This window comes from Diceros bicornis, chromosome 14 (assembly GCF_020826845.1).
Source record: "Diceros bicornis minor isolate mBicDic1 chromosome 14, mDicBic1.mat.cur, whole genome shotgun sequence".
Taxonomy (NCBI): Eukaryota; Metazoa; Chordata; class Mammalia; order Perissodactyla; family Rhinocerotidae; genus Diceros; species Diceros bicornis.
The window spans coordinates 56,584,232-56,605,253 of record NC_080753.1 but is presented as its reverse complement, the minus strand read 5'-3'; the positions used below and the strand labels follow the sequence as shown (position 1 = coordinate 56,605,253).

At 37.1% G+C, this 21,022-nt stretch overlaps 1 protein-coding gene across 1 annotated transcript in view; it reads right to left on the bottom strand.

Moving 5' to 3' along the window:
* The window catches only part of LOC131413386 (uncharacterized), a 241,448-nt gene that overhangs the window by 213,303 nt on the left and 7,123 nt on the right, over nucleotides 1-21,022 (bottom strand). Inside the window, 1 exon segment of the mRNA XM_058553914.1 lies at nucleotides 6,348-6,434. Coding sequence (XP_058409897.1) covers nucleotides 6,348-6,434 — 87 coding nt within the window.

The following is a 21,022-nucleotide window of genomic DNA, read 5'->3' as shown; positions in this document are numbered from 1 at the left end:
ACTACTTGTCTTCTATCATCCCAAAGCATTTGCTTAAAAGCTAAGTCATACTCTTTAAAAAGAGTGACATTTGGGAGCTGGCCCAGTGGCGTAGTGAGTGGTTAAGTTCGAGTGTTCCACTTTGGCAGCCTGGGGCTCACTGGTTCCGATCGTGGGCATACACACTGCTCATCGAGCCATGCCGAGGCGGCGTCTCACAAAGAGCAACTAGAAGCATGTACAACTAACTACTGGGGCTTTGGAGAGAAAAACAGAAAAAAAAAACAGAAAAAAGGAGGAAGATTGGCAACAGATGTTAGCTCAGGGCCAATCTTCCTCAAAAAAAAAAAAGAGTGACATTTGTCTTACAAATCAGTGAATCCAAATATGTCACATGCCATTGCAGGATCCACAATAATAAGTCAGTTAAATCATTTTTGCTAGTTAGGGTTATAAATTTTATGCAGTTACAGTAAATTGGGCCATAATTACTTTTTCCCCCACCTTTAGCTATATTTAAATATTTCCAACCATCAAAAACACACCTAGGTCATCAACGAATGGTTATATTTAGAAAAGACAGATTAGCATTTGCAAGAAACCATCTCAATGAATTTATAACTAATGTTAATACAAAAGATTGAAAATAATTGGCCTCTTACCTCAGGGTTCTCCTCGTCCACTCTCTTCAAACAGCCTCATTAATCTATCACAGAGCATTCTATTATCAACTTGTAAGGGTGCTAAAAGAACATATTTATGATAACTTTCTCATCAGTTAATTCACAGATATGCAAATGTAATTACAAAAAGAAATTATTAATCATCATGGCTATTTAGTTATTTTATAGGTCATGGACACAAATTCTATTCAATATGCTGCCTTGCTCTGAAAGAAAAAAACCTTTTGTAAATCAATGATAATTGGAACAACGATTTTTACATGTGTATTGCAGGGTATTCGTAATAGGATACTTCTCCAATCAAAAGGATCTCATATTCAATGGATTATGACATCTATTACATAAGAATCATTTCAGAACAAGCCATTCTGGTTTGTCAAATCATATAATAGAATATATAAGCATTTGATCAAAATGAACGTTTTCCATTAGCTACACTCTATATATCATATTTTTTTACTACTTTATGTAAGAAACAACAAATTTGAGTGGCCTTAGGTGGTCTTAGATTCTTTTATATATGCTATTGTAATATAATAGCAAATACAAGGGCTACTTAGTTCTTTTGTGAATTTAAAGCAACAAGGCCATGTCATTACACACACAAAAAAACATAATTGGAAAAACATGGTTCTGGAAGAGGGTTTAAAGGGTCATCTAGGTGGATCTCCCGCCACTGAATAGAACCAAACATAGACGATGCCAAGTTGGGTGACCGCCTCAGTCTTAGAATTAGAATACATATACAGACGATGACTTTTTCAAGTATCAGCTGACCTGCAAATGTTCTTTTCTCGCCAGGAGCCAGCACGGACCTCCTACATCCCCACATTTGTGGAAAAAGGAGAGGGGCAATTCCTGGAAGACATTTTGCAGATTGTGCACGAGGGAAGCATGAATTTTTATTCCAGCATTGCCTGACTCCTTATAACTCCTAGTGGGAACAGCTACAAAACTTATAAAGCAGATATATGGTTCAGAAAAGAATTTTATTTGGAAGTTAACATCAAGCAATAGAAGACGCCTAGATGGCTAATTCTCTGCAGATGTAACAAAAGTCCCAGTATAAGGACTTAATAATCCTGATGGACCAATGAGGGTGACAGACAAAAATAAACGAACTTACATTTAGGATGTCAAACAGACAGACAGACAAGAGGTAAATGGGATTAATAGAGACACCATGTTTAGAAGAGAGGCAACCTGGCACAGGTTTGGTATCAGCCAAACTCACAACCAATCCCAGCTCTGCCACTTCGTAGCTCTGTAATCTTGGGGCAGCTTCTTAGAGTCCCTGAGCTTTAGTCCTCTTGCCTCCAAAATGGGATGATTGTGAGGATTAACAAAATAACATGCATAAAGCACCTAGCTTCGTGCCTGGCATGCAGTAGGCACTCAGCAAAGGGCAGCCACCCTCCTTTGTTTGTTGTTGTCAACTACTTAGCAATTGAATGAAGCACATAATTTTTCAATAGTTTGGGTTCTGCCATTCTAAACTAGTATTTTTATTTTCCTTATGAAGTAATGAGTTATAGACAGGTTTTTGGGCGTTGTATGAAAGGAACTTGAATGAGAGAGACCCAACCGACAATTGCTGTGGGGTCCTGGTTCCTTAGGGAGGCAGACCCGCTGAGCAGCCTCCCTCAATGATGCCCCAATAAGACCCTGGAGAGTCAGACAGGTTACCAAACACAGAAACTGAAGGCAAGAGAATGTCTCCTTCAAATTCAACAATTTGAATTAACCTGCTTCCTTTCCCTTCAGAAATTTTTCTCAAAGGGGGGAGTGGAGAAAGCCAACGGGGCAAACACAACTCCTGAGGGGAAAGAGAACAGATAGTGCCAAAGACACAAGTCTGAATTCTACTTCATGTTTGCTCTGTGATCTTAGGAAAAATGCTAAATCTTTCTAAACTTGTTTCTTCGTCTTCAAAATGGGAATCATAGTGGCTGCTTGGGAGGGTTTTGTGTTGGTTGGTCAGAGTTACTATATCCAGCTCAAGACACCCCTTGAGCACCCAGTGAGTAATAATAACCAACATTTACAGAAGGCCTGCCATGTGTTGGATACTATGCTCAGAACTTGAAATTAATTTACTCATTTACACTTTAATGATGTATACAGGGAAACATCACCTAGGTTAGTCAAGGGAGTTGAGAATTGACATTAAAGTCGAATATTTAAGAAGAGAGAACACTGGCCACATAAGGAGCAAAAGGAGGCTGTCCCAGCACCGGGGGTCGGGGGGGTTCAGTGTCCAGAAGGCGCTGCATGTATATGAGGAACAAAAACAAGTTCAGTGTGGCTGGAGCATGGAGAGCAAGTGGAGGGGACCTGAGATGCGGATGGACTGTATATTGGTCTTTAACTTGGAAGTGATAGGCAGCAATGAGAGGGCTTTAATAAGGGAATGTCAAGACGCTGTGTGGAGAATGGATTAAAGGGGGGCAGGAGTGGATGTGGACAAAAGCAGTTCAGCAATTCCAGGTAGGAGCTGATGTCCACTTGGAATTGAGTAAGCCCAGCAGAGATGCTGAGAGACAACAGAAAATGAGATTTCATATAGCTTGTGATTTTCATGTCAGCAAATAAATATTAAGCATCATATATGAGCCAAGCACTATGCCTGATTCTTAAGGACATTTAAGGTCTAGTGGAAAAGAGAGCTGCTAAAGAAATAAGCATAGCAACAAATATGTAACTAATAACTAGGACGCATGCCAAAGAAAAAAAAACCAAGGTGATAAGAGAAAGAACAGCATAGTTAAGGTTTGGTGATCAGGGAAAACACATTTAGTATGTCCAATCAACAGGCCCTCACCACCCTATAAGGTATTATTATGAATTAATTTTTACTAAATGCAACATGTGATGGTTAATTTTATGCATCAACTTGGCTAGGCTGTGGTGTCCAGTTGTTTGGTCAAACACCAGTCAAGATATTGCTGTGAAGGTATTTTTTATATGTGGCTAAGACTTAAATCAGTACACTTTGAGTAAAGCAGATTACTCTCCATAATGTGGGCGGGCCTCATCCAACCAGTTGACAGACTTAAGAAAAAAGATGGGTTTCCCAAAGAAGTGAGTCTCCTCAACACTGCAACGTAGAAATTATACCTCCATTTCTAGCCTGCTGCCATGCTGAATTCAATCTCAAGACTGCAACATTATTGTTGACCTGAACTTCACATCAACTCCTACCTGAATCTCCAGCCTACCAGCCTGCCTTACAGATAGACTTGCCAGCCACCACAATCAACATGAGCCAATTCCTTAAAATAAATGTCTTTCTCTCTTTCTATGTGTGTGTATATGCACACACACACACATTCTATATGTATTATATAATATGTAAAGAGAGAAGGAGAGAAATCCTATTGGTTCTCTGTCTTTGGAAAACTCTGATTAATCCACAAACTAATATTACCTATATCAAATCATATGCAAAATTGTAAAATAATAAAACATTGTGCATCTACTACATAGCAGCACTCAGGTCCAAATCCAAATTAAGTAAAAGGTGTTTACCAGAAACCAATGATAAAGCAATTGTCCATTATTTTTACAGTCTCTGCTATATAACAATTGACATAATATTATTCTTCGAGGATTTAGTGTAAAAAAATAAAATGGTGGTGGTGGTGGGTTATTTACACTGATAAAGAGTCATAAATTCTATTAAACATTGCAAGTTATCTAACCTATGCTATTTTCCTTTATACCATGACTTCCAGAAAGCTCAAAGTAAGAGTGCTTAATTACAGTTATAATATTGTCCTCTGTTTCTTGTACATTTACTTCTTCCTTTTGTAGGTGTTCTCAAATCCTCCCTTTCATCTTTATTTGAACTTTGACCATATTCATGTATACTTCTATTATATGCTGCCTCAAACTATTTTGGAAGCAAGTAGAGTATAAATTATAAACAAATAATTATGAGAACAAAGCTGAACCAAAGTGAAGATAGAGGGGGCAAGCAGACATTTGGGGTGTCCCTCAAATCCTGCCACAGAAAATGCTGTGCACTGCACCTCTACTCAGGCTGGCCCTCCTCAGGGCCTATCCCAGTGCACTGCAATTACGACCCTGCATGGTCTTCAGCCCTGTGCTGTAGAGGTTGTGGAAGGATATCCTGTGCCCCTCAGCACTGTCTATTCCCCTAAATGGGGTCACTGCATGGGCTTGAATACCCGGCAAAAAGAAAAAAGAAGACATCATCAATTGCAGACTTAAAACTGAATTGTGGCAGATATAAAGAGAGGTGTCTGCTCTAAAATGTGGACCCCCAAGTTCATGAAAGGAATTGGGCAATGACTAGGGAAGGGTGACCAACAATATTCCATTTTATGAAACTCACCTGTCCATGGTTAGAGCCATTCTTCATTCATTCAACATATCTTATTAAGTAAACTTTAGTCCTTACGTTACAAAAATTCCACCAAATACAACTATATATTGTGATCTCTAAGAAATTGAAACAGACTTCAACTGATAATCCAATTGATACTCCTCTCCAGAATTCATTGAGATTATCTCTCATCCCTCAAATGTGTTTAGGCAAATAAAAGGTTGAGATTTTCCAGTTTCCAATTAACCCTGATTTTGAGCTACTGGTAAAAACTGGTTCTGAGAGTAAGTCCTTGCCTTATTCTGCGTGTATGTCTTTTGATGTTATCCATGGATTCTGTATCATTTAAAAATAGGTTTAGTTTATCAAAAACTGTCTTTTAAAGATTTTTGTTTATTTATTCATTTATTTCTTCCCCCTAAAGCCCCAGTAGATAGTTGTGTGTCATAGCTGCACATCCTTCTAGTTTCTGTATGTGGGACGCCGCCTCAGCATGGTCGGAGAAGCGGTGCGTCAATGCGCGCCCAGGATCCGAACCCGGGCCGCCAGCAGTGGAGCGCGCGCACTTAACCACTACGCCATGGGGCCGGCCCTATCAAAAACTGTCTTTTAAAGTAATCTTTGCACTGTGCTTGAGCCTTTATTTGTGAGGATTTACCCTAGTCTTTCATTAAAAAGTGCAGATTCAGTGACTGGTGCCCAACAGTGGAATACGATCTGGATTGCAAATGACTCTAGGTATTTGTCACTATCATTATCTCATCAACAACCTTTGTAAACCCTAGAGGGCTTGGTAAACTATCGGCTATGCATAGTGGAATGCACATAAGGAGCAACTGTGATTTGTTCTTTTACAACCACAACTAGACTCAAGATTACAGAAGAGAAAATCATCATATTACTGCACCTTTGTGGTTCAAAACTTAGGGTGGTGTTTCCATCTTCTACAAAAGGAATTCAGTAGTCACCATGTATGGAAATCTCATATGCCAGACGAATTTTATTGAAGAATGTTCATTTTAAACTCCAAGAGCAGAGATGGCATTTGTAAAGTGATGATGTTCTTCATATGCAAAACACTGGCCTTGTAATGGCACCAAACAGCTTACCGCAGCATCAAAGGAAAGCCAATTCCTGCTGCTTCTCTCTGGCCAGTTTGCTGTCCTTGATCAAAAATTACCTTTGCTGCGCATCAAGTTGTTAGTGTTTAAAACTTACCATTTAAATTGTAAGCTGCAAAATCTAAATGGAACTGCACGTGTGATCTTTGTCACCTCATTTTCATGAATGGGAAAGAATATTCTGACATAAAAATTACATACTTAATTCTAGCTCACCCTCTCTGCTGACCTCCATCCCACACTGCCTTGGGTTTATTTCCTCATCCATCAGTGGGTCAAAGTAATTTCTGCTGTATTCATTTCCTGTGGAAAGTACATGAAGTAAGGGTCAGTGATTATTAGAAGCACATGAACCAAAATGTTAATTTTGAAATCGACACCAGCACAGAAGGGCCATTTTAGCTACTTTATAAGCTTAATTTTTTTACAAGTCTTCCAGGCCTCCCTTTTTTGTAATTATCATCTTGCAAAAGGTCAGAAAAGGTAAATCAAGAAACAAGCTAGTGTTATCTTTCTGTTGCTAAAAAATTAATGAGAAAATTATCCAATGTAGACTTTAGAATAATAATAAAAAAAAAAACTCCAGGAAAATTATTTTTAGGATATACTCAAGAAATGGACATTGTTGGAGTCTAATGATGTTTAGAGTTCACTGATGACTCTATTTACCCCGTATATCATTCACTAAGTAGATCACGTTATTGTGTCCAGAATTCTGTAGTTAACATAGTCATGTCTTAATTATGAGAAACTGAAGCAAAATTTCCATGTCGATAGTTGAATAAAAAGAAAGAAAGAGAAAGAGAGAAGAGAGAGAAGGAGGGGGGGAGGGAGAGAGGGAAGGAGGAAAGAAGGAAGGAAAGAAGGAAAGAGAGAGAAGAAAGAGAAAGGAAGGAAGGAAGGAAGGAAGGGGAAGGGAAGGGAAGGGAAGAGGAGGGAGGGAGGGAAGAAGGAAAGAAGGAAGGAAAGAAGGAAGGAAAGAAGGAAAGAGAGAGACGAAAGAGAAAGGAAGGAAGGAAGGAAGGAAAGGGAAGGGAAGGGAAGGGAAGAGGAGGGAGGGAGGGAAGGAGGAGAGTGAGAGGGGCCTGCTTACAGATCTTTTTTGCTGTGTCAACTTGAGTAGCCTAAAGGGAAGGTACAGATAATTTAGCCAGGAATTTTATTCAATACACATCAACAAGCTCAACAACACAAACCAAAAATTCTCACTTGACATTTTCCACTTATTTTTGTCCTTATCTTGATAACCAAACTGTAGTATCAAATATGACTTTATAATAGAGAAAAAGGTCTGTTATCAATTTTCCAAATCTAGTTTCATACTTCCTGCAGACTGAAATGTATATGTCTATTGCCAGTAATTTGCATTCAGTAAAACGTAACCCACTCTGACAATAATTCAGGTTGCCTCAAACACTGCAAAAGACATAAAGCCTTTTAGACTGAAAACAACAATAATTTTGAAAGTACTGCTCACAGGAAAGGGTTAATATATACCAGGTATACTGTGATACTCCACAGTATATTCATTTCAGGATCAAAAATAATCCGAACAGCAGCTCCTTTCCCAAGACTAAATGGAATTTTGATCGGAACCTAGGTTTAATTTATATTTCTGGACTGGCACATTTTTGCTGTCAGTCTCTGTTCTATCAATGTAGTAAGTATAAGAACTGAAAATCTGCTTTTCCTTGAGGTCTCAATAAAGAAAAAATAAATGAGTTTCATTTTTGTTACTTTATCTGTCAACAACTACTAGGCTGGTATGAATCTTGGCAGCATGTAATCAAAGTCTTATGTACTGCAATAACACAGCCATTCTACCTCATTCACTGTAATTGGTTTTTTTTTTTTTTTCCCCTTTACCACAAAGCACTGTGATATTCTAAATACACTCTCCCATATGCGGGCAAAATAATTCACCTATATTAAAGCAAAAACGGTAGTGTATTCCTTATTATATTACTACAGTAGCATCAGTCAACTATTGGTACCCAGATCCTGGAAACTCCCCAATTCAATACAAAACTCAAATTTTTTGCCTACTGACGTGACTTATTAGTAAATAATACCAAGTTAATCAAGACCTTGGAGAATGAAACAAAGTGAAGTCATTTTTAACCAAAAGTCTGGAGAAGTTTCTTTGGTTTGTAGGTTCTCAAACCATTTCATCCCTGTTGTCAGTTGAGAAATTAGGGTCTTGCCCAGCTGTGCAAGGAGTCCTGCACAATGGGAGCCTTCCAGTCTGCCAAGTTTCCCCTCAGGGCTCGATGCTTCTGCACACAACTGGGAGATGTGCCCCTTAAGGTCTACGTATGGTTTCAAAATCTATGCAAATTGTTCCTTCCACATTCAGTATGGATTGGGGCACACATGTAAGTTATAAATGCCACTCCTAGAGTGATTTATTTTGTACTTCCCATTCTGCGACACAGCAAATAGCATTTTACAAGCAAAGACTTATGAGGGATCTTGAACAAAGAGGCAATCCGCTAATTCCCTTTAAACATTCCCAAATTCTATACTATATAATATTGTATATTTGTATAATTCATATATTTTTACAATTTTTTTGTTATTTTATACTCTATTTTACATTACGTCATGTATTGTTTTATATATATAATATAATACTTGCTTACTGTCTGTCTCCCCCACTCAAGCCCCATGAAGGCAATGACCTTCTCTCTTTGTTTACTCAGCCCCTTGAGTGCCTGGCATTGTGCCTGGAACACAGAGGTACTCATAATATCATCTGAATTCATTCATTAAATAAACCTTTCTTGGAAACCTATTGTAATATCCCATTTTTTTTATTGTCTAGATGTTCTTTCTTGATTAAAATGAGCCAGTTATCACTTTTTTATCACCCTCTTTTCCTCTCTTCCTTTCTATTCCCCATTCCCTCTCTCTTTTCCTTCAAGACCTCCTTCCCTTTGCTTTTTTTTTTTTTTTAAACAAAGCTTCTGGCTATAGCTTTTATTTTTAAAATTTTTTTTTATTTATTTTTCCCCCAAAGCCCCAGTAGATAGTTGTATGTCATAGCTACACATCCTTCTAGTTGCTGTATGTGGGACGCAGCCTCAGCATGGCCGGACAAGCGGTGCTTCGGTGCGCGCCCGGGATCCGAAGCCCAGGCCGCCAGTAGCGGAGCACGCGCACTTAACCGCTAAGCCACTGGGCCGGCCCTCCCTTTGCTTTTTAATTGAGTGCTTTTTAGGAACCAACCACTGTGGCTGGATTTTAAAAACAAAGAAAAAACTGTGGCCCCAGCTTTCAGAGCACAGCATGCTGAGGGAACAAGGAAGCTAAATGCTGACAGTGTGGTATGATTTAACGTTGTGGTCAAGGATGGAGTTCCGTGAGCACAAAGCAGGAGCATCTCACCCATACTGGGAACTTCAAAGGAGACTTCCTGGAGAGATTGCTAGCTGAAATAAATTGTGAAATGTGGTTAGGAATTAGCCAAATCAAAACTAAAGGGGAAAGGAACTTTTAACAGAAGGAGAATCACAGGCAAAGGAGAAAAGACACAAAGGCATACAGATATGGGAAGATGCTCTGTTAGTGGATGCTCCTCAATTCTTCTCAGCCTCCTAAAGTTACAATACAGTAAAGTAGGTAATGGAATCAAAACTTCCTCACTAGTCCTAGAATTGAGTTTAACTAGTTTTGGCTCAAATTATTATTAAGTTGTTGTATATGTCACTTTATGCTATGTTATTTCATATCCATTCAATCACTCAACCAATATTTATTGAGTACTTATTATGTGAATATACCAGTAAGACAAAACACTCAAAAATCCCTCTCCTCACAGAGCTTACATTCTGTGAACAGAAGAATAAAAGCAAACAAATGTGTATATAGTTTACAGTTTATTAGATGATGTTAAGTAACACGGAAAAAAATAGAGCCAGATAAGGATGATTAAGCATCCCAGGGAGGGGTGGGAGCTCCATCTCTTGCGTGTACCCTTGTTGCAAACTAAGAATAACACTCAGGATTAAATCACTACGTTCTCAAGACTACTGAGATAGTGAAGCAATAAGGTAATACTTATAATTTGTAATTTGTCATTATAACATTACTATTTTGCCCATTTCTTGCTATAACATAATTCAGCCTATGAATCAAATAAGAACCTACGATAAATATTAAAATGATTCTTCCTTTCTAGGTATATCTTGCCCTGATAAGCCAATAACCTAAACACAGCAGGAAGAGTTTAAGATGGTAAAGCACATGAAACTTATTATAAATTTGGAAACAACAGACTTTATCTTAACACTAGTTGCTTTGCTCATGTTTCATTGGATAGTGTCAGGATTTAATAAAGTGGGATGGTTGTAGGGTAAAGTATGTATTACCAGAAGGTAAGTTGCTAATAGGATAAATTCCTAAAAGTGCCCTAATCATTCAGAATGTTCTTTTGGATATATCTAAAATCATCTCACAGGAAAATTAACAGACCCACTGAGAAATTCAAAGTAGGGCATTTAGCAACATGCATACAATAGGTTTTAGTATGGCTGATATTTAACTGTTTGTTACATTCGGATGAATAACCTGACAATTGGATATACATATGTATTTTTAGGTACGGTTCTACATTGAAGCAATTGGATGTAATCCATAAACTAATAAATCAGTAAATTGATCTTGTTGATATTCTCCATACCCTTGCTTCCAACTTCCTAAAAATGGCTGTTCAATGTTTAGAATTAGCCTCAGTTAATGCATGTCTTGTGCTATTTTTTACTGAATTGGGGAGGAACACAGGCACTTGCCTCTGCCTTCCACACAGATCAGGTTTTCCTATCATTTAACTCAGAGCAGCACGAAACGTAATCAGGGCTTTTACTTAAATTACACTGTACATGAACTTTGGCCAGGAAATCCTCCAGTGTGCACCCAGGCAGTTCCCTGGGGGCCATAAGAGTGAGAATGAAATTGCCCACCAGAGGAAGGTTAGTGTGACTCATAGAAGTGTTAACTCAACAAGGCAATCACTGCCTTTCAAATCAGCTCCATTAGCTTGAGAGGAAGAAAATCCGAATGCATCTATCTGTTCCTCGGGACGTTTTTATTGGCTCCATTTTTGTCCTTTTCTGTGAATCCACCTGCTTTAGCTCAGATTTTTATTACTAACCATCATGTTTTCTATAATATACTTTAAGTTAAATAAACACAAGAGCTGCATATAAACTAGATAACTAAATAATTTGCATCCTATGATTATATCCACGCACCAAAATTTTACAAACTGGGATATTCTCCTGAACATTATTCCTTTTAAAGGCATGAAGCCTAAATACCTATAATTAAATTTGATTCCTGTGAACTTTATAAATAAATTTGGGGAAACTTCATAGTTTCCTCACTTTGAAAATCCAATACAAAGATCTCAGGTTTAAATGTCCACAGGGCTGGATAGTTTACACATAAGTATAAAACATAAGTGTGGAAATCAGGGGGCTGTAACAGAATATAGGTTAGTGGGAACTATGTCAAACTCAGACATGCTCTACTATACTAAATCCATTCTAATATTATTTTTATAAGGTTGATTTACAAACATTTTAAAATTAAAGGCAAGTAAAGATACAAGACTACTTCGTATGATAAAGAATAGTTATCTTAAATCAAAGTCTTCATTATACTCAATAAAAAAACAAGAACAAACCCAAACAAACAAACAAAAACCTAATGACAAAAACTCAAACTATCACTTGGATGTGCACTATCAACATTATTATCCAACAGCCTCAGAAATCTTGGCCAAAGCAGTTAGAACCGCTTTGAGACGGTAAATCACATGAAACTTATTATAAATTTGGAAACAACAAACTTTTTCTTAACACTAATTGCTTTGCTCATATTTCATGCTCAAAATAAGGGAGAACATGACCAAAATTATTGAAAATAATTATATTTTATGTAATTATTATTTGAAGACAACATGATTCCATACCACAAAAACGTAAGAGATTTGACTGAAAAGCTTTTAGAACAAAGAAGATACTATTTGAATAATAGCTTGAAAAACAGCCAAATAAACATTAAGAATCATTAACTTTTCTAAATATCGACAATAGCCACTTAGGAGTTCTAATGAGTAAATAGAAAATCAACACATGTAATAAAGCTCCAGATAACTCTCAAAAATCAATGTATTTAGACTTTCATAGGAATCCATAGGTGGTCATCAAGAGTATTAATCTTACCCAGAAACTCAAAGTGAAAGTCATGTTTTTTAACAACAGAGTTAAAAACAGCAAATTGATACCATTTCCCTTTTCTTCTTTATAGAAAGACTAACACTGTATTCAAGAACCGGTGCCCTGTTGGACAAATTAGCTTTCTCAACTGCTTATTCTTACTTCCTTTCCAAATCTTGTGGGTATTTGAGATATCAGTGATTTGAAAATCTAAATAGGGTAATAGTTGAAGTTTGCTAACAAGTACTAATTAATTGAGCCATATTCTTTCTTCCCCTAAGGCCCTACCTCGTGGTAAATTACAAGGCATTTTAACTTTCAAACCTCTGGAGTGCTGCTGAGCGCATAATTGCTGCAGGGTTCTATCTGACAGTACCCCAAGGCATTCATGCATCAAGTGCTCCTCTGGACCTTGAATCCTCAGAGTTAAAGCGTGTCCCTGAGTACCTAACTTCTAAACAGGAAGCTATTCCCATTACTTAAGTAATGGAGACAATTCAAAGGTTAAGTATAAATATATTGGTTTTTTACACATATTTAAAAGTCCTCCAAAAGTAATGTCAAAGTAGGTTTTCTTTCTTTCTAGTTTGAAGCCTGGCAACATTATCTTACATATAAATAAATGTATGTATACAGTTTGGAATATTGCCTTTCAAATTAGGAAGTACCTGATATTACCATCAATTATCCCTCTAATCTCTCTGATTGTGCCTTCTTTCATTTAACAGTATGTCTTCCGCATGGATCTAAGATTACATATATTTATGCATTATATTTAAGGGTTCATTCCGGTAGTAATGTTTTCATCACACTACAGCACACTTTAATATGAACGCAATCAGTATAATGGATTATTAGATTTAGCTAAACAATCAATTAATAATTCTTTCTCTAGAAAAAATCTAGTAATTTATAGACAACTAAACTCTTTATCTCATAAAGCAAAGGGTTCAAGACTTCCTTTGGGTTTTCACTATGGTTTTTGGTCAATTAATCTGGTGAAGGCTAAAGAAAATCTTATTTTCTGTTAAATTCTCTTTAATAGAAAACAAAAAGTACCTGAAAGAAACTCTAGATGGAATTATTTGGAAATTGGGGACTAATTTATGCTAAAAGCATAAAATACTAAAGTCGTGAAAAAACTTTTCTAGTAAAATTCTTCTTAAAATGGAAATGCAACTATTGAACTCCAGCCAACATGGTGGCTTCATGAAGTTTGAAATTTATTTGGAATTTCATTGATATAGTACAACTGCGTATTCTGATAGCAAAAAAATATTTTTAAAAATTTCACTAAATATTCAAGAGGATGTAGGTAAACAGTCCTGTACCTGATTGCATCACTGATGTATCGGAAATCAAGCTTTTTTCTCAGCTCTTTTACTCTGTAGCTGTTGATGTTAGGAAAGTCATTGGATTTCTGTAATATTGGCCAAATGATCTCTAGTTTTAGCATTCGATTCTAAGATTGCTAACCATACTTTTCACCAACCTATAGATTCCTGTGCTCACATTTTTATTTTAAAAATATATAACTTTCACTGGCATATAAATAAATCCAGTGGTTTAAATGTATCAATGACCTGGAGTAATGAAGTGACATCTCTGAATGTTAAAATGATTCCTACAAAAATTCTTTCTCCAACAAACTCCTTATGACAGATTTTATAAAATACTATTTTACAAATGAAGTCATACACGGGGGTCTCACTAACATTAATTTGAAGTGAAGATAGAAAAATAACCATGCTTAGCTGTTGATAAAGTGTTACCAATAGTTTCAATTTTAGCATTAACAGAAAGAGAAAACGGCAATACAAATAGACACTCTGCTAATTTCCTGGGCAAATCTGATTACCTGGAGGGAGGCAGTTCCCTGTGAGAAACAAATAAATTGAATATTTCTTATTCTGTTCAAATTCCCAAAACTCAAATGTTTGATTAAAATGCTCTTTCTCCAACTGGACATTGTTCTAGAACTCCATTGCTCCACTTAAAAAAAGAAAAAAGATAGGAAAGTAAACTTAAGTTGATTTGTATTGATTTCTATAAACTGACCAAATATTTTATCCATCTGATATCTACACAAAATATTCCTTTATTTCAGTAGGAAGGATGCTTTCCTGAGTGTTTATTTTTAGCTTTCCAAGTCAATGAAAGAGATTCAAATCACTTAGGGGCCAAATGGTATCTAAAGACACAAATCCAGGTCAGTTCAACTAACCTAAAGCAAAAGATTTTCCTATGTATTTTCTTTTCTTAATAATAGTTGAAATGTCCCAAAGAAAAAAGTATTTTTTAAATGTTCTATAAATTTCATATAACACCTATTTTCCATCTTAAGGGGGAAAAAAGCTACTAATAAGAACAATGTAAACCGTTTTATATAATATCCCTTCTAAAATAATCTAGGGTATGTGCACTATGGAGAAAAACAATTCTCATCACATATTTGCTCAGAAAATTTGAATTATGCACTTAACACATATACTTGTATGTTATTTTTATTACAAATTTTTGAACATGTGTATTTCTAATGGCCACACCAATCTGACAATAGATTTAGGGTCATAATTATAACCCTAATCCAGGATTTCTCTAGTTCAGGCACAACTATTATGCATCTCCTACCTTTAATTCAAACTACCTCTCATTTCTTCTGGAAGGATCTAAGGCCTTAGATCACATATGCTCAAACTCTTTCCTCTCAGCTTCTTTGGAACATCTCCCATTTTCTTTCTCTACTGTTCAGCCTTCTGTTTTGCTGCCTTCTGTCAAAGATATCACAAATGTCTCCACATCCATCGTGAAATCAGTGGCGGCACCTCCACTCCACAAAGCCACAGGGAAACCACTTTCTGTCCATTCCAGAGCTGCTGCTGAGGCCACCTCAAGTGACCACTGTTGCCTACAGTACTGATTCCTGCTGGTACTCATCATAGGCCATGCCATGTTCTCTCCATCTGCTCTGGTTCTGATCAAACCTTGAACTCATGCCTCTGTCCATCCCATATTCCATTGGCAATGCCAAGTGAAGGGCTGTACATCATCTACCCACACAGTATTCCTCCATGTTACACCTCCATGTTACACAGGTTGGCAGGTAAAGGTACTGAAGTCCCCAACAAGTGATGGAGATCTCAGTTTTTATTCCAAACTCCTCTCCCTAAGACCCTGGAAAAAATACCCGAGGATTAGATAATGGGACAATACGATTGGCTGTACACTGTAATCAAAACTACCTAAACTACCTTTCCTCTCCGGCCCTGAGATATTGGCATGAGATCAAGCTTGTGTGCCTCACTGTCTCTTTCCTTAGAATTAGTCCCCTCCCAGGAGTCATCTTAGTTTTTCTTAAAACGGAAATGCAACAAATAAAATAAACCAGTCAAATGGCAGCTAAAGAGAGTTTAGTGAAGTTTAATTTAATATAATATAATTTCATTGATATAGTGTAACTTTTTATTCTGATGGCCAAAAAGTATTTTTTAAAATGTCACCCAATATTTAAAAGGAACTAAGGTAAAAAAAAAAAAAGCAATTTCTGTCCTACTGCTAAGATACTGACTACATTGTTGATGTATCAGAAAACCTAAATTTCTATAATAGTTTTTTCACTAAAAAGCTTTGTTCATTTTAGACCACTTTAAACCACAAATCCTCAAACTTGCTCAGTCCTGGGCTGAATATAGTTTGATCAACTAAATCGGGATCCCAGTTATGCTAGTATGGTACATACACAAACACACACACACATACACACACAAACACACACATATTTACTTTTACTGTTTTGTCTGTACTTCTAGAAAGAGTCATTCAATGCAAGAAATGCTATTCATAAAATAGATGTAAAAATTGTATATGAGAAAATATTGCTTTTTTGAGAGTACTGGATTAATCTGGATTAATGAAATATAATCTCAAGAGTTACCCTCAATGTGACTTTGCTGATGTGATATATTTCAGGAACATGGAGAGCTTTCATGTCTGTTGTGCTCACTTTTATATCTCCCATATCTAGCATAGTGCTTAGCAAATAGAAGATGTTCAATTAATATGCTTTTCAGGAAATGAGGAGAGAAAATGGAGAAATATATAAAGCATTTTTGATGTTATATATCCAACCCCTAAGCAAAATGTTGTACAAATTATTTTATGTCCGACTAATCATGCATATACCATTTCCATTTTTAAGCTGTACTGATTATTAACAATAGCGTATGATCAATAAGTAAGCCAAGGCATAGGAACTGCAAGAGACATTTACCAGATTTTTGTTTGGTTGGTTGGTTTTGCTGTCTTGAATCCATTTCCCCTCCCTAATAGCATCACATTTTCCTAGTCCTCAGTGGGCACAGTCTTGATGGTCCAGTAACTCCAGATTTCTGTCTCCAACTACAGAAGGCACGTAGAGTCGACAGAACATACTTCTCCTACCTGTGATAAAGCCAGGAGGCAGACAAGTGACCTGAGCATGGCCAATCAAATGGGGCGCTCCCCTAGGACTTTGGGTATATGAAGCAAGGACCAAAAGAACACTTGAAATAACCTGGGTGAAAGTTAGAGATTGAAAGGAAAAAACCTTCCAATGGAATTAAATCACTTACCATCAGTTTAACTATTCTACTATCCACTTCTACAATTATTTCTTATTTCTTCTTATCTAAAGCCTTTCCATGGCTTCTCACATCTGTCCCACATTTCATTTTACTGCCATTTAGAATTCAAGCATTCACTACCTTTTTAGTGCCACCACGTTACATATTCAGATTATTAAATACACCCTTTCACCCACCCAGCCCTTGAAACCTAAGCCAACTCCTCTCTTTTGAAACTCTAAGCTGTTGTGAGCTCTCTCCCTTTTCAACTACTATAATTCTGAATTTCCCCTTCTCATAAGGCTAGTCTTCACAGCTGGCAGTGAGGAAAGTGGATGAGCTGAGATACTGGGATTGGAAAAGCAGTCTACACACATGAAACGCAAGTTTGGGGCAAGATGGAGCAGAGGACACATGGCCAAAAATAATCACATATATGTGAATTCCTCCAAGAATTTACAAAATAGGGTTTGAATGCTTTTGCTAATTGTCTGTCTACAAATTAAAGGGCAATAGAAACGGAAAGAAGATCATGAGCAGAGTCCGGTGGTCTTTCATTAGAAGCGAGGGAGCAGAGGCAGAGCAGGCTGGGAGGACGTGGCAGCAGCAGGAAGGACTGAGAGCCTGGTTGTGTTTGTTTTCACTCACACCTTGTGAAAATGACTGATACCAACTTACAGTGTCAGCCCTGCAGACTACTGTCATTTTCCCTGGAGAACCTTTAGACAAATAGGCTTCTAAGGATGCTTAACCCTGGAGTGCTCAGGTGGGATTTGGGGGTGCTCGCCAAGCAATCTTGGAATCATTCCACTCAGTAGTTGCTTATTTTTTCTATTCCTAAAGATTAGTGTGTACTTACTTTCATTATTTTTCTCCTCTACTAAGGGACTCAATCCATCATAAATTTCATTTTCTAAAAACAAAAAAGACTCTTTTTTCCAAAGTTTGTTTTTAGAAAATCCCTCCCCTAGACATTCCCCTCATAATTTAAATTGCTATTTATCCAATAATTTTACATTGCCTTGAAATAGTTTGGATAAAGTAGTATTTAAATTCTGCCATTACTTACTAAAGCTTTTTTTAAAAAGCATCTAAAAGGTTGAAATGTATTGATATTTACTTATGGGATGATAATTTGTGCTCATTAAATAATAATAGTGTGGGGAAAATATGTAGTTACTCTATTTTACCTAAGTAATCCCATTGGCAGATGATGAAAATGTTCTTTTTTTACTGTATTAACAAGAAACATCGTGTTCTATAATATCTAGAAGTTTCTAAATTCACACATTTCAAATATTCTTCCTTGTTCACAGACAATAAAAGTGTACATCTTATTTGCAATTGGATGTTTTTGGATACTCTCCCAGGGCAGGCAAGCAAGGCAGGTTTGGTTAGAAAGGCATCAAATAATTTTTTTGTAAATGTTGACTATGTTCCAGAATAGAGATGGTATAACCCCTACCTATGTCAATGTCTGGCTGGTTTTGTCAGGATGATAAGTAATTCCTGGATTTTCCATCTAAACCTTCTTCTTTTTATTCCTCCACTCTGCTCAATATCCACTCTGCTCTACTTTTGAGCTATAAAATTTTCTCTCTCCCCATTTTCCAGAACCAGACCAACCAACCACCACTCGTGACAATTAGTACCTTCCATGCCCATTCTCATCTTCCAGACATGGGGACTAGGCCCACAGTAGTAGTTCCCAACCCCAGCTGTCCATCAAAATGCCTTGTGGAAAATTTAGAATATATATCTGCCCAAGAGTCATTCCTGGAGGGTCTGTTTCCCAAAGGGCTCCTGGCTCCACAGATAATTCTGATAACACAGCCAGGGCTGAGAAACACTAACACAGCAACATAAATTCTAATTTTAGGGGTATGTAAGAATGATAAATAAATATACATTTACCTAAACAATTACACTTTCCTTATAAAGACTCATATATACAAACCAGTATCAAGGAAGCTGGCCTGAGGAGCAGATCTTCTTTAAAATTATTGACAAGTTACTAATTCCTGGTACAGAGAAGAACTCACTCAACCTATCTCCAGGAATACCCTTTGTATTCAGACTTTTTTACATCATAGAAATGATGTTAGAAATGACAGGCACAGTTGAGATAGTGTTGCAAGTATTATATTGTGGGGCAATATTGGTTAAGCAGTATTAGTGGGCTGGGAAGTTATAATTCTCTAAGAGTTCCTCAAATTCTACCACGCAAACTTGAGCAGCTAGACCTCTAGACCTAATTAGCTATAACTGCACTGGTCAATACAATAGCCACCGGCCACATATGGTTGTGGAGCACTTGAAATGAGGCAGGCTCACATCAAGACTTGCTGTCAGTGTAAAATACACACAGATTTCAAAGACTTCATACAAAAAAAAAAAAGTAAAATATCTCTTTAAATTTTTACATTGATTTTAAGTTTAACTAATAATTAGACATTGGTTTAAATAAAATGTATTATTAAAATTAATTCACTTGTTCCTTTTTAATTTTATTAATGTGGGCTACTAGAAAATTTAAAGTTACTTACATAGCTCACATTACATTTCTATTGGATAGCACTTGCCTGTAATATTTACTTATCATATATTACACTAACACTTGTAGGTGTTATCCTTTTCATGGACCTCGTCTTACCCTCTGTCACGAACACCTTATCACTGTAAGTATAATTGTTCTCCATGACTCATTTTATTAAGCTTCTAACAGCCAAGCCATCAAGTGGTACTCCACCTCTGAATATCTGTTTAAAAACTTAAAATGTGAGGTTTTCACACAGGTTTCCTAGCTATTGGGCCCACAGAGAATAAGAATTCCTATTGAGGAAATCTGAACACCTCTGTTGAATATAAATTTGTGAAGAAGACGTGCTCCATCCTTCATTTGGGTTAAGGGACTCATCTTTCTCTTCAGGGCCTAGCAGTAAAATACCTTAGCTCAATAAGACTAATTTCCCATCAAGGAAACCAAAGATCTAAAAAACGCCCTTGGGCTGATGATACCAGAAGTTTATTTTCAGAGTCCAGAGTTGAACAAAAGGCCAGATGAATGTCATGTGGCCCTAAGTCTCCCTTCACGTTCCTGAGTATTCACCACCCTTGCCAGCCTACAAGGTTGTTGATCTTGAATGTCTGACCCAGCTCTAGAGTCTCCCTTCTGAATATGGCAGCAACCTCTCTAGATGTTATCCTGACATTCTTTCACAATGCCCTGCCCCGTATCTAGTGACATCCCCCATAAAAAAGAGAAGCTATACGGCAGAGGGGTGAGATGTGTAGGCCATAGAGTCAAACAAAACTTGGTTTAAATCCCTTATTTTACAATTTATTCTGTTTCTTACTTTAGTCAAGTTATAACCTTGATTTCCTCATCTATAAGATGAGGAGAATAATAAAATACACCTAGGGTAGATTCTGCTAGTTGACTTCCAGAACTCCCCGATTTCAGCTTGAAGCTTGACTCCGAGGTAATGACATTTTCTAGCCTCTCTTGCAGCTGGATGTGGCCAGGTGCTCAGTTTCCAGCAAGAGGGATATAAACAGAAATGATATATGTAACTACTTGTATGTGGCCTTCTTCCCTCCCAGTGCTTGGAACATGGAGCTAATACCAAGTCATCTTGGACCATGCAGATGAGAACAACCGCTAAAGGATTGTAAGGCATCAAACTAGGAACTGGAGCACGGCGAAGCCTCTGTTATTGTGGCCTTTGTTGCATTAGCTGAATATGTATCCTAATATGCCACTCGAAGGAGGTATGAAATTAAAGGAGATAATGCACGTAAAATGCTTAGTATAGTGACTGATAGATAATAAGCACTCAAGAATGGCAGCTGCTGTTATTATTATTGATAGCCCTGCCACTTTGTTCAGACTTACAGGAAAACACACACACGCAAGCAAGGAGAAAAAGCCAAGCTAAATCCAGTGATTTGAACATGCATGATACAATGTAGAATGCAGAAAGGTAGAGGCTGGTAGAATTTCCCCTGAGCTTTAGGAATCAAAATTCATAAAATAAGTGCTCTGTACACCATGATAACCTATGGGGAT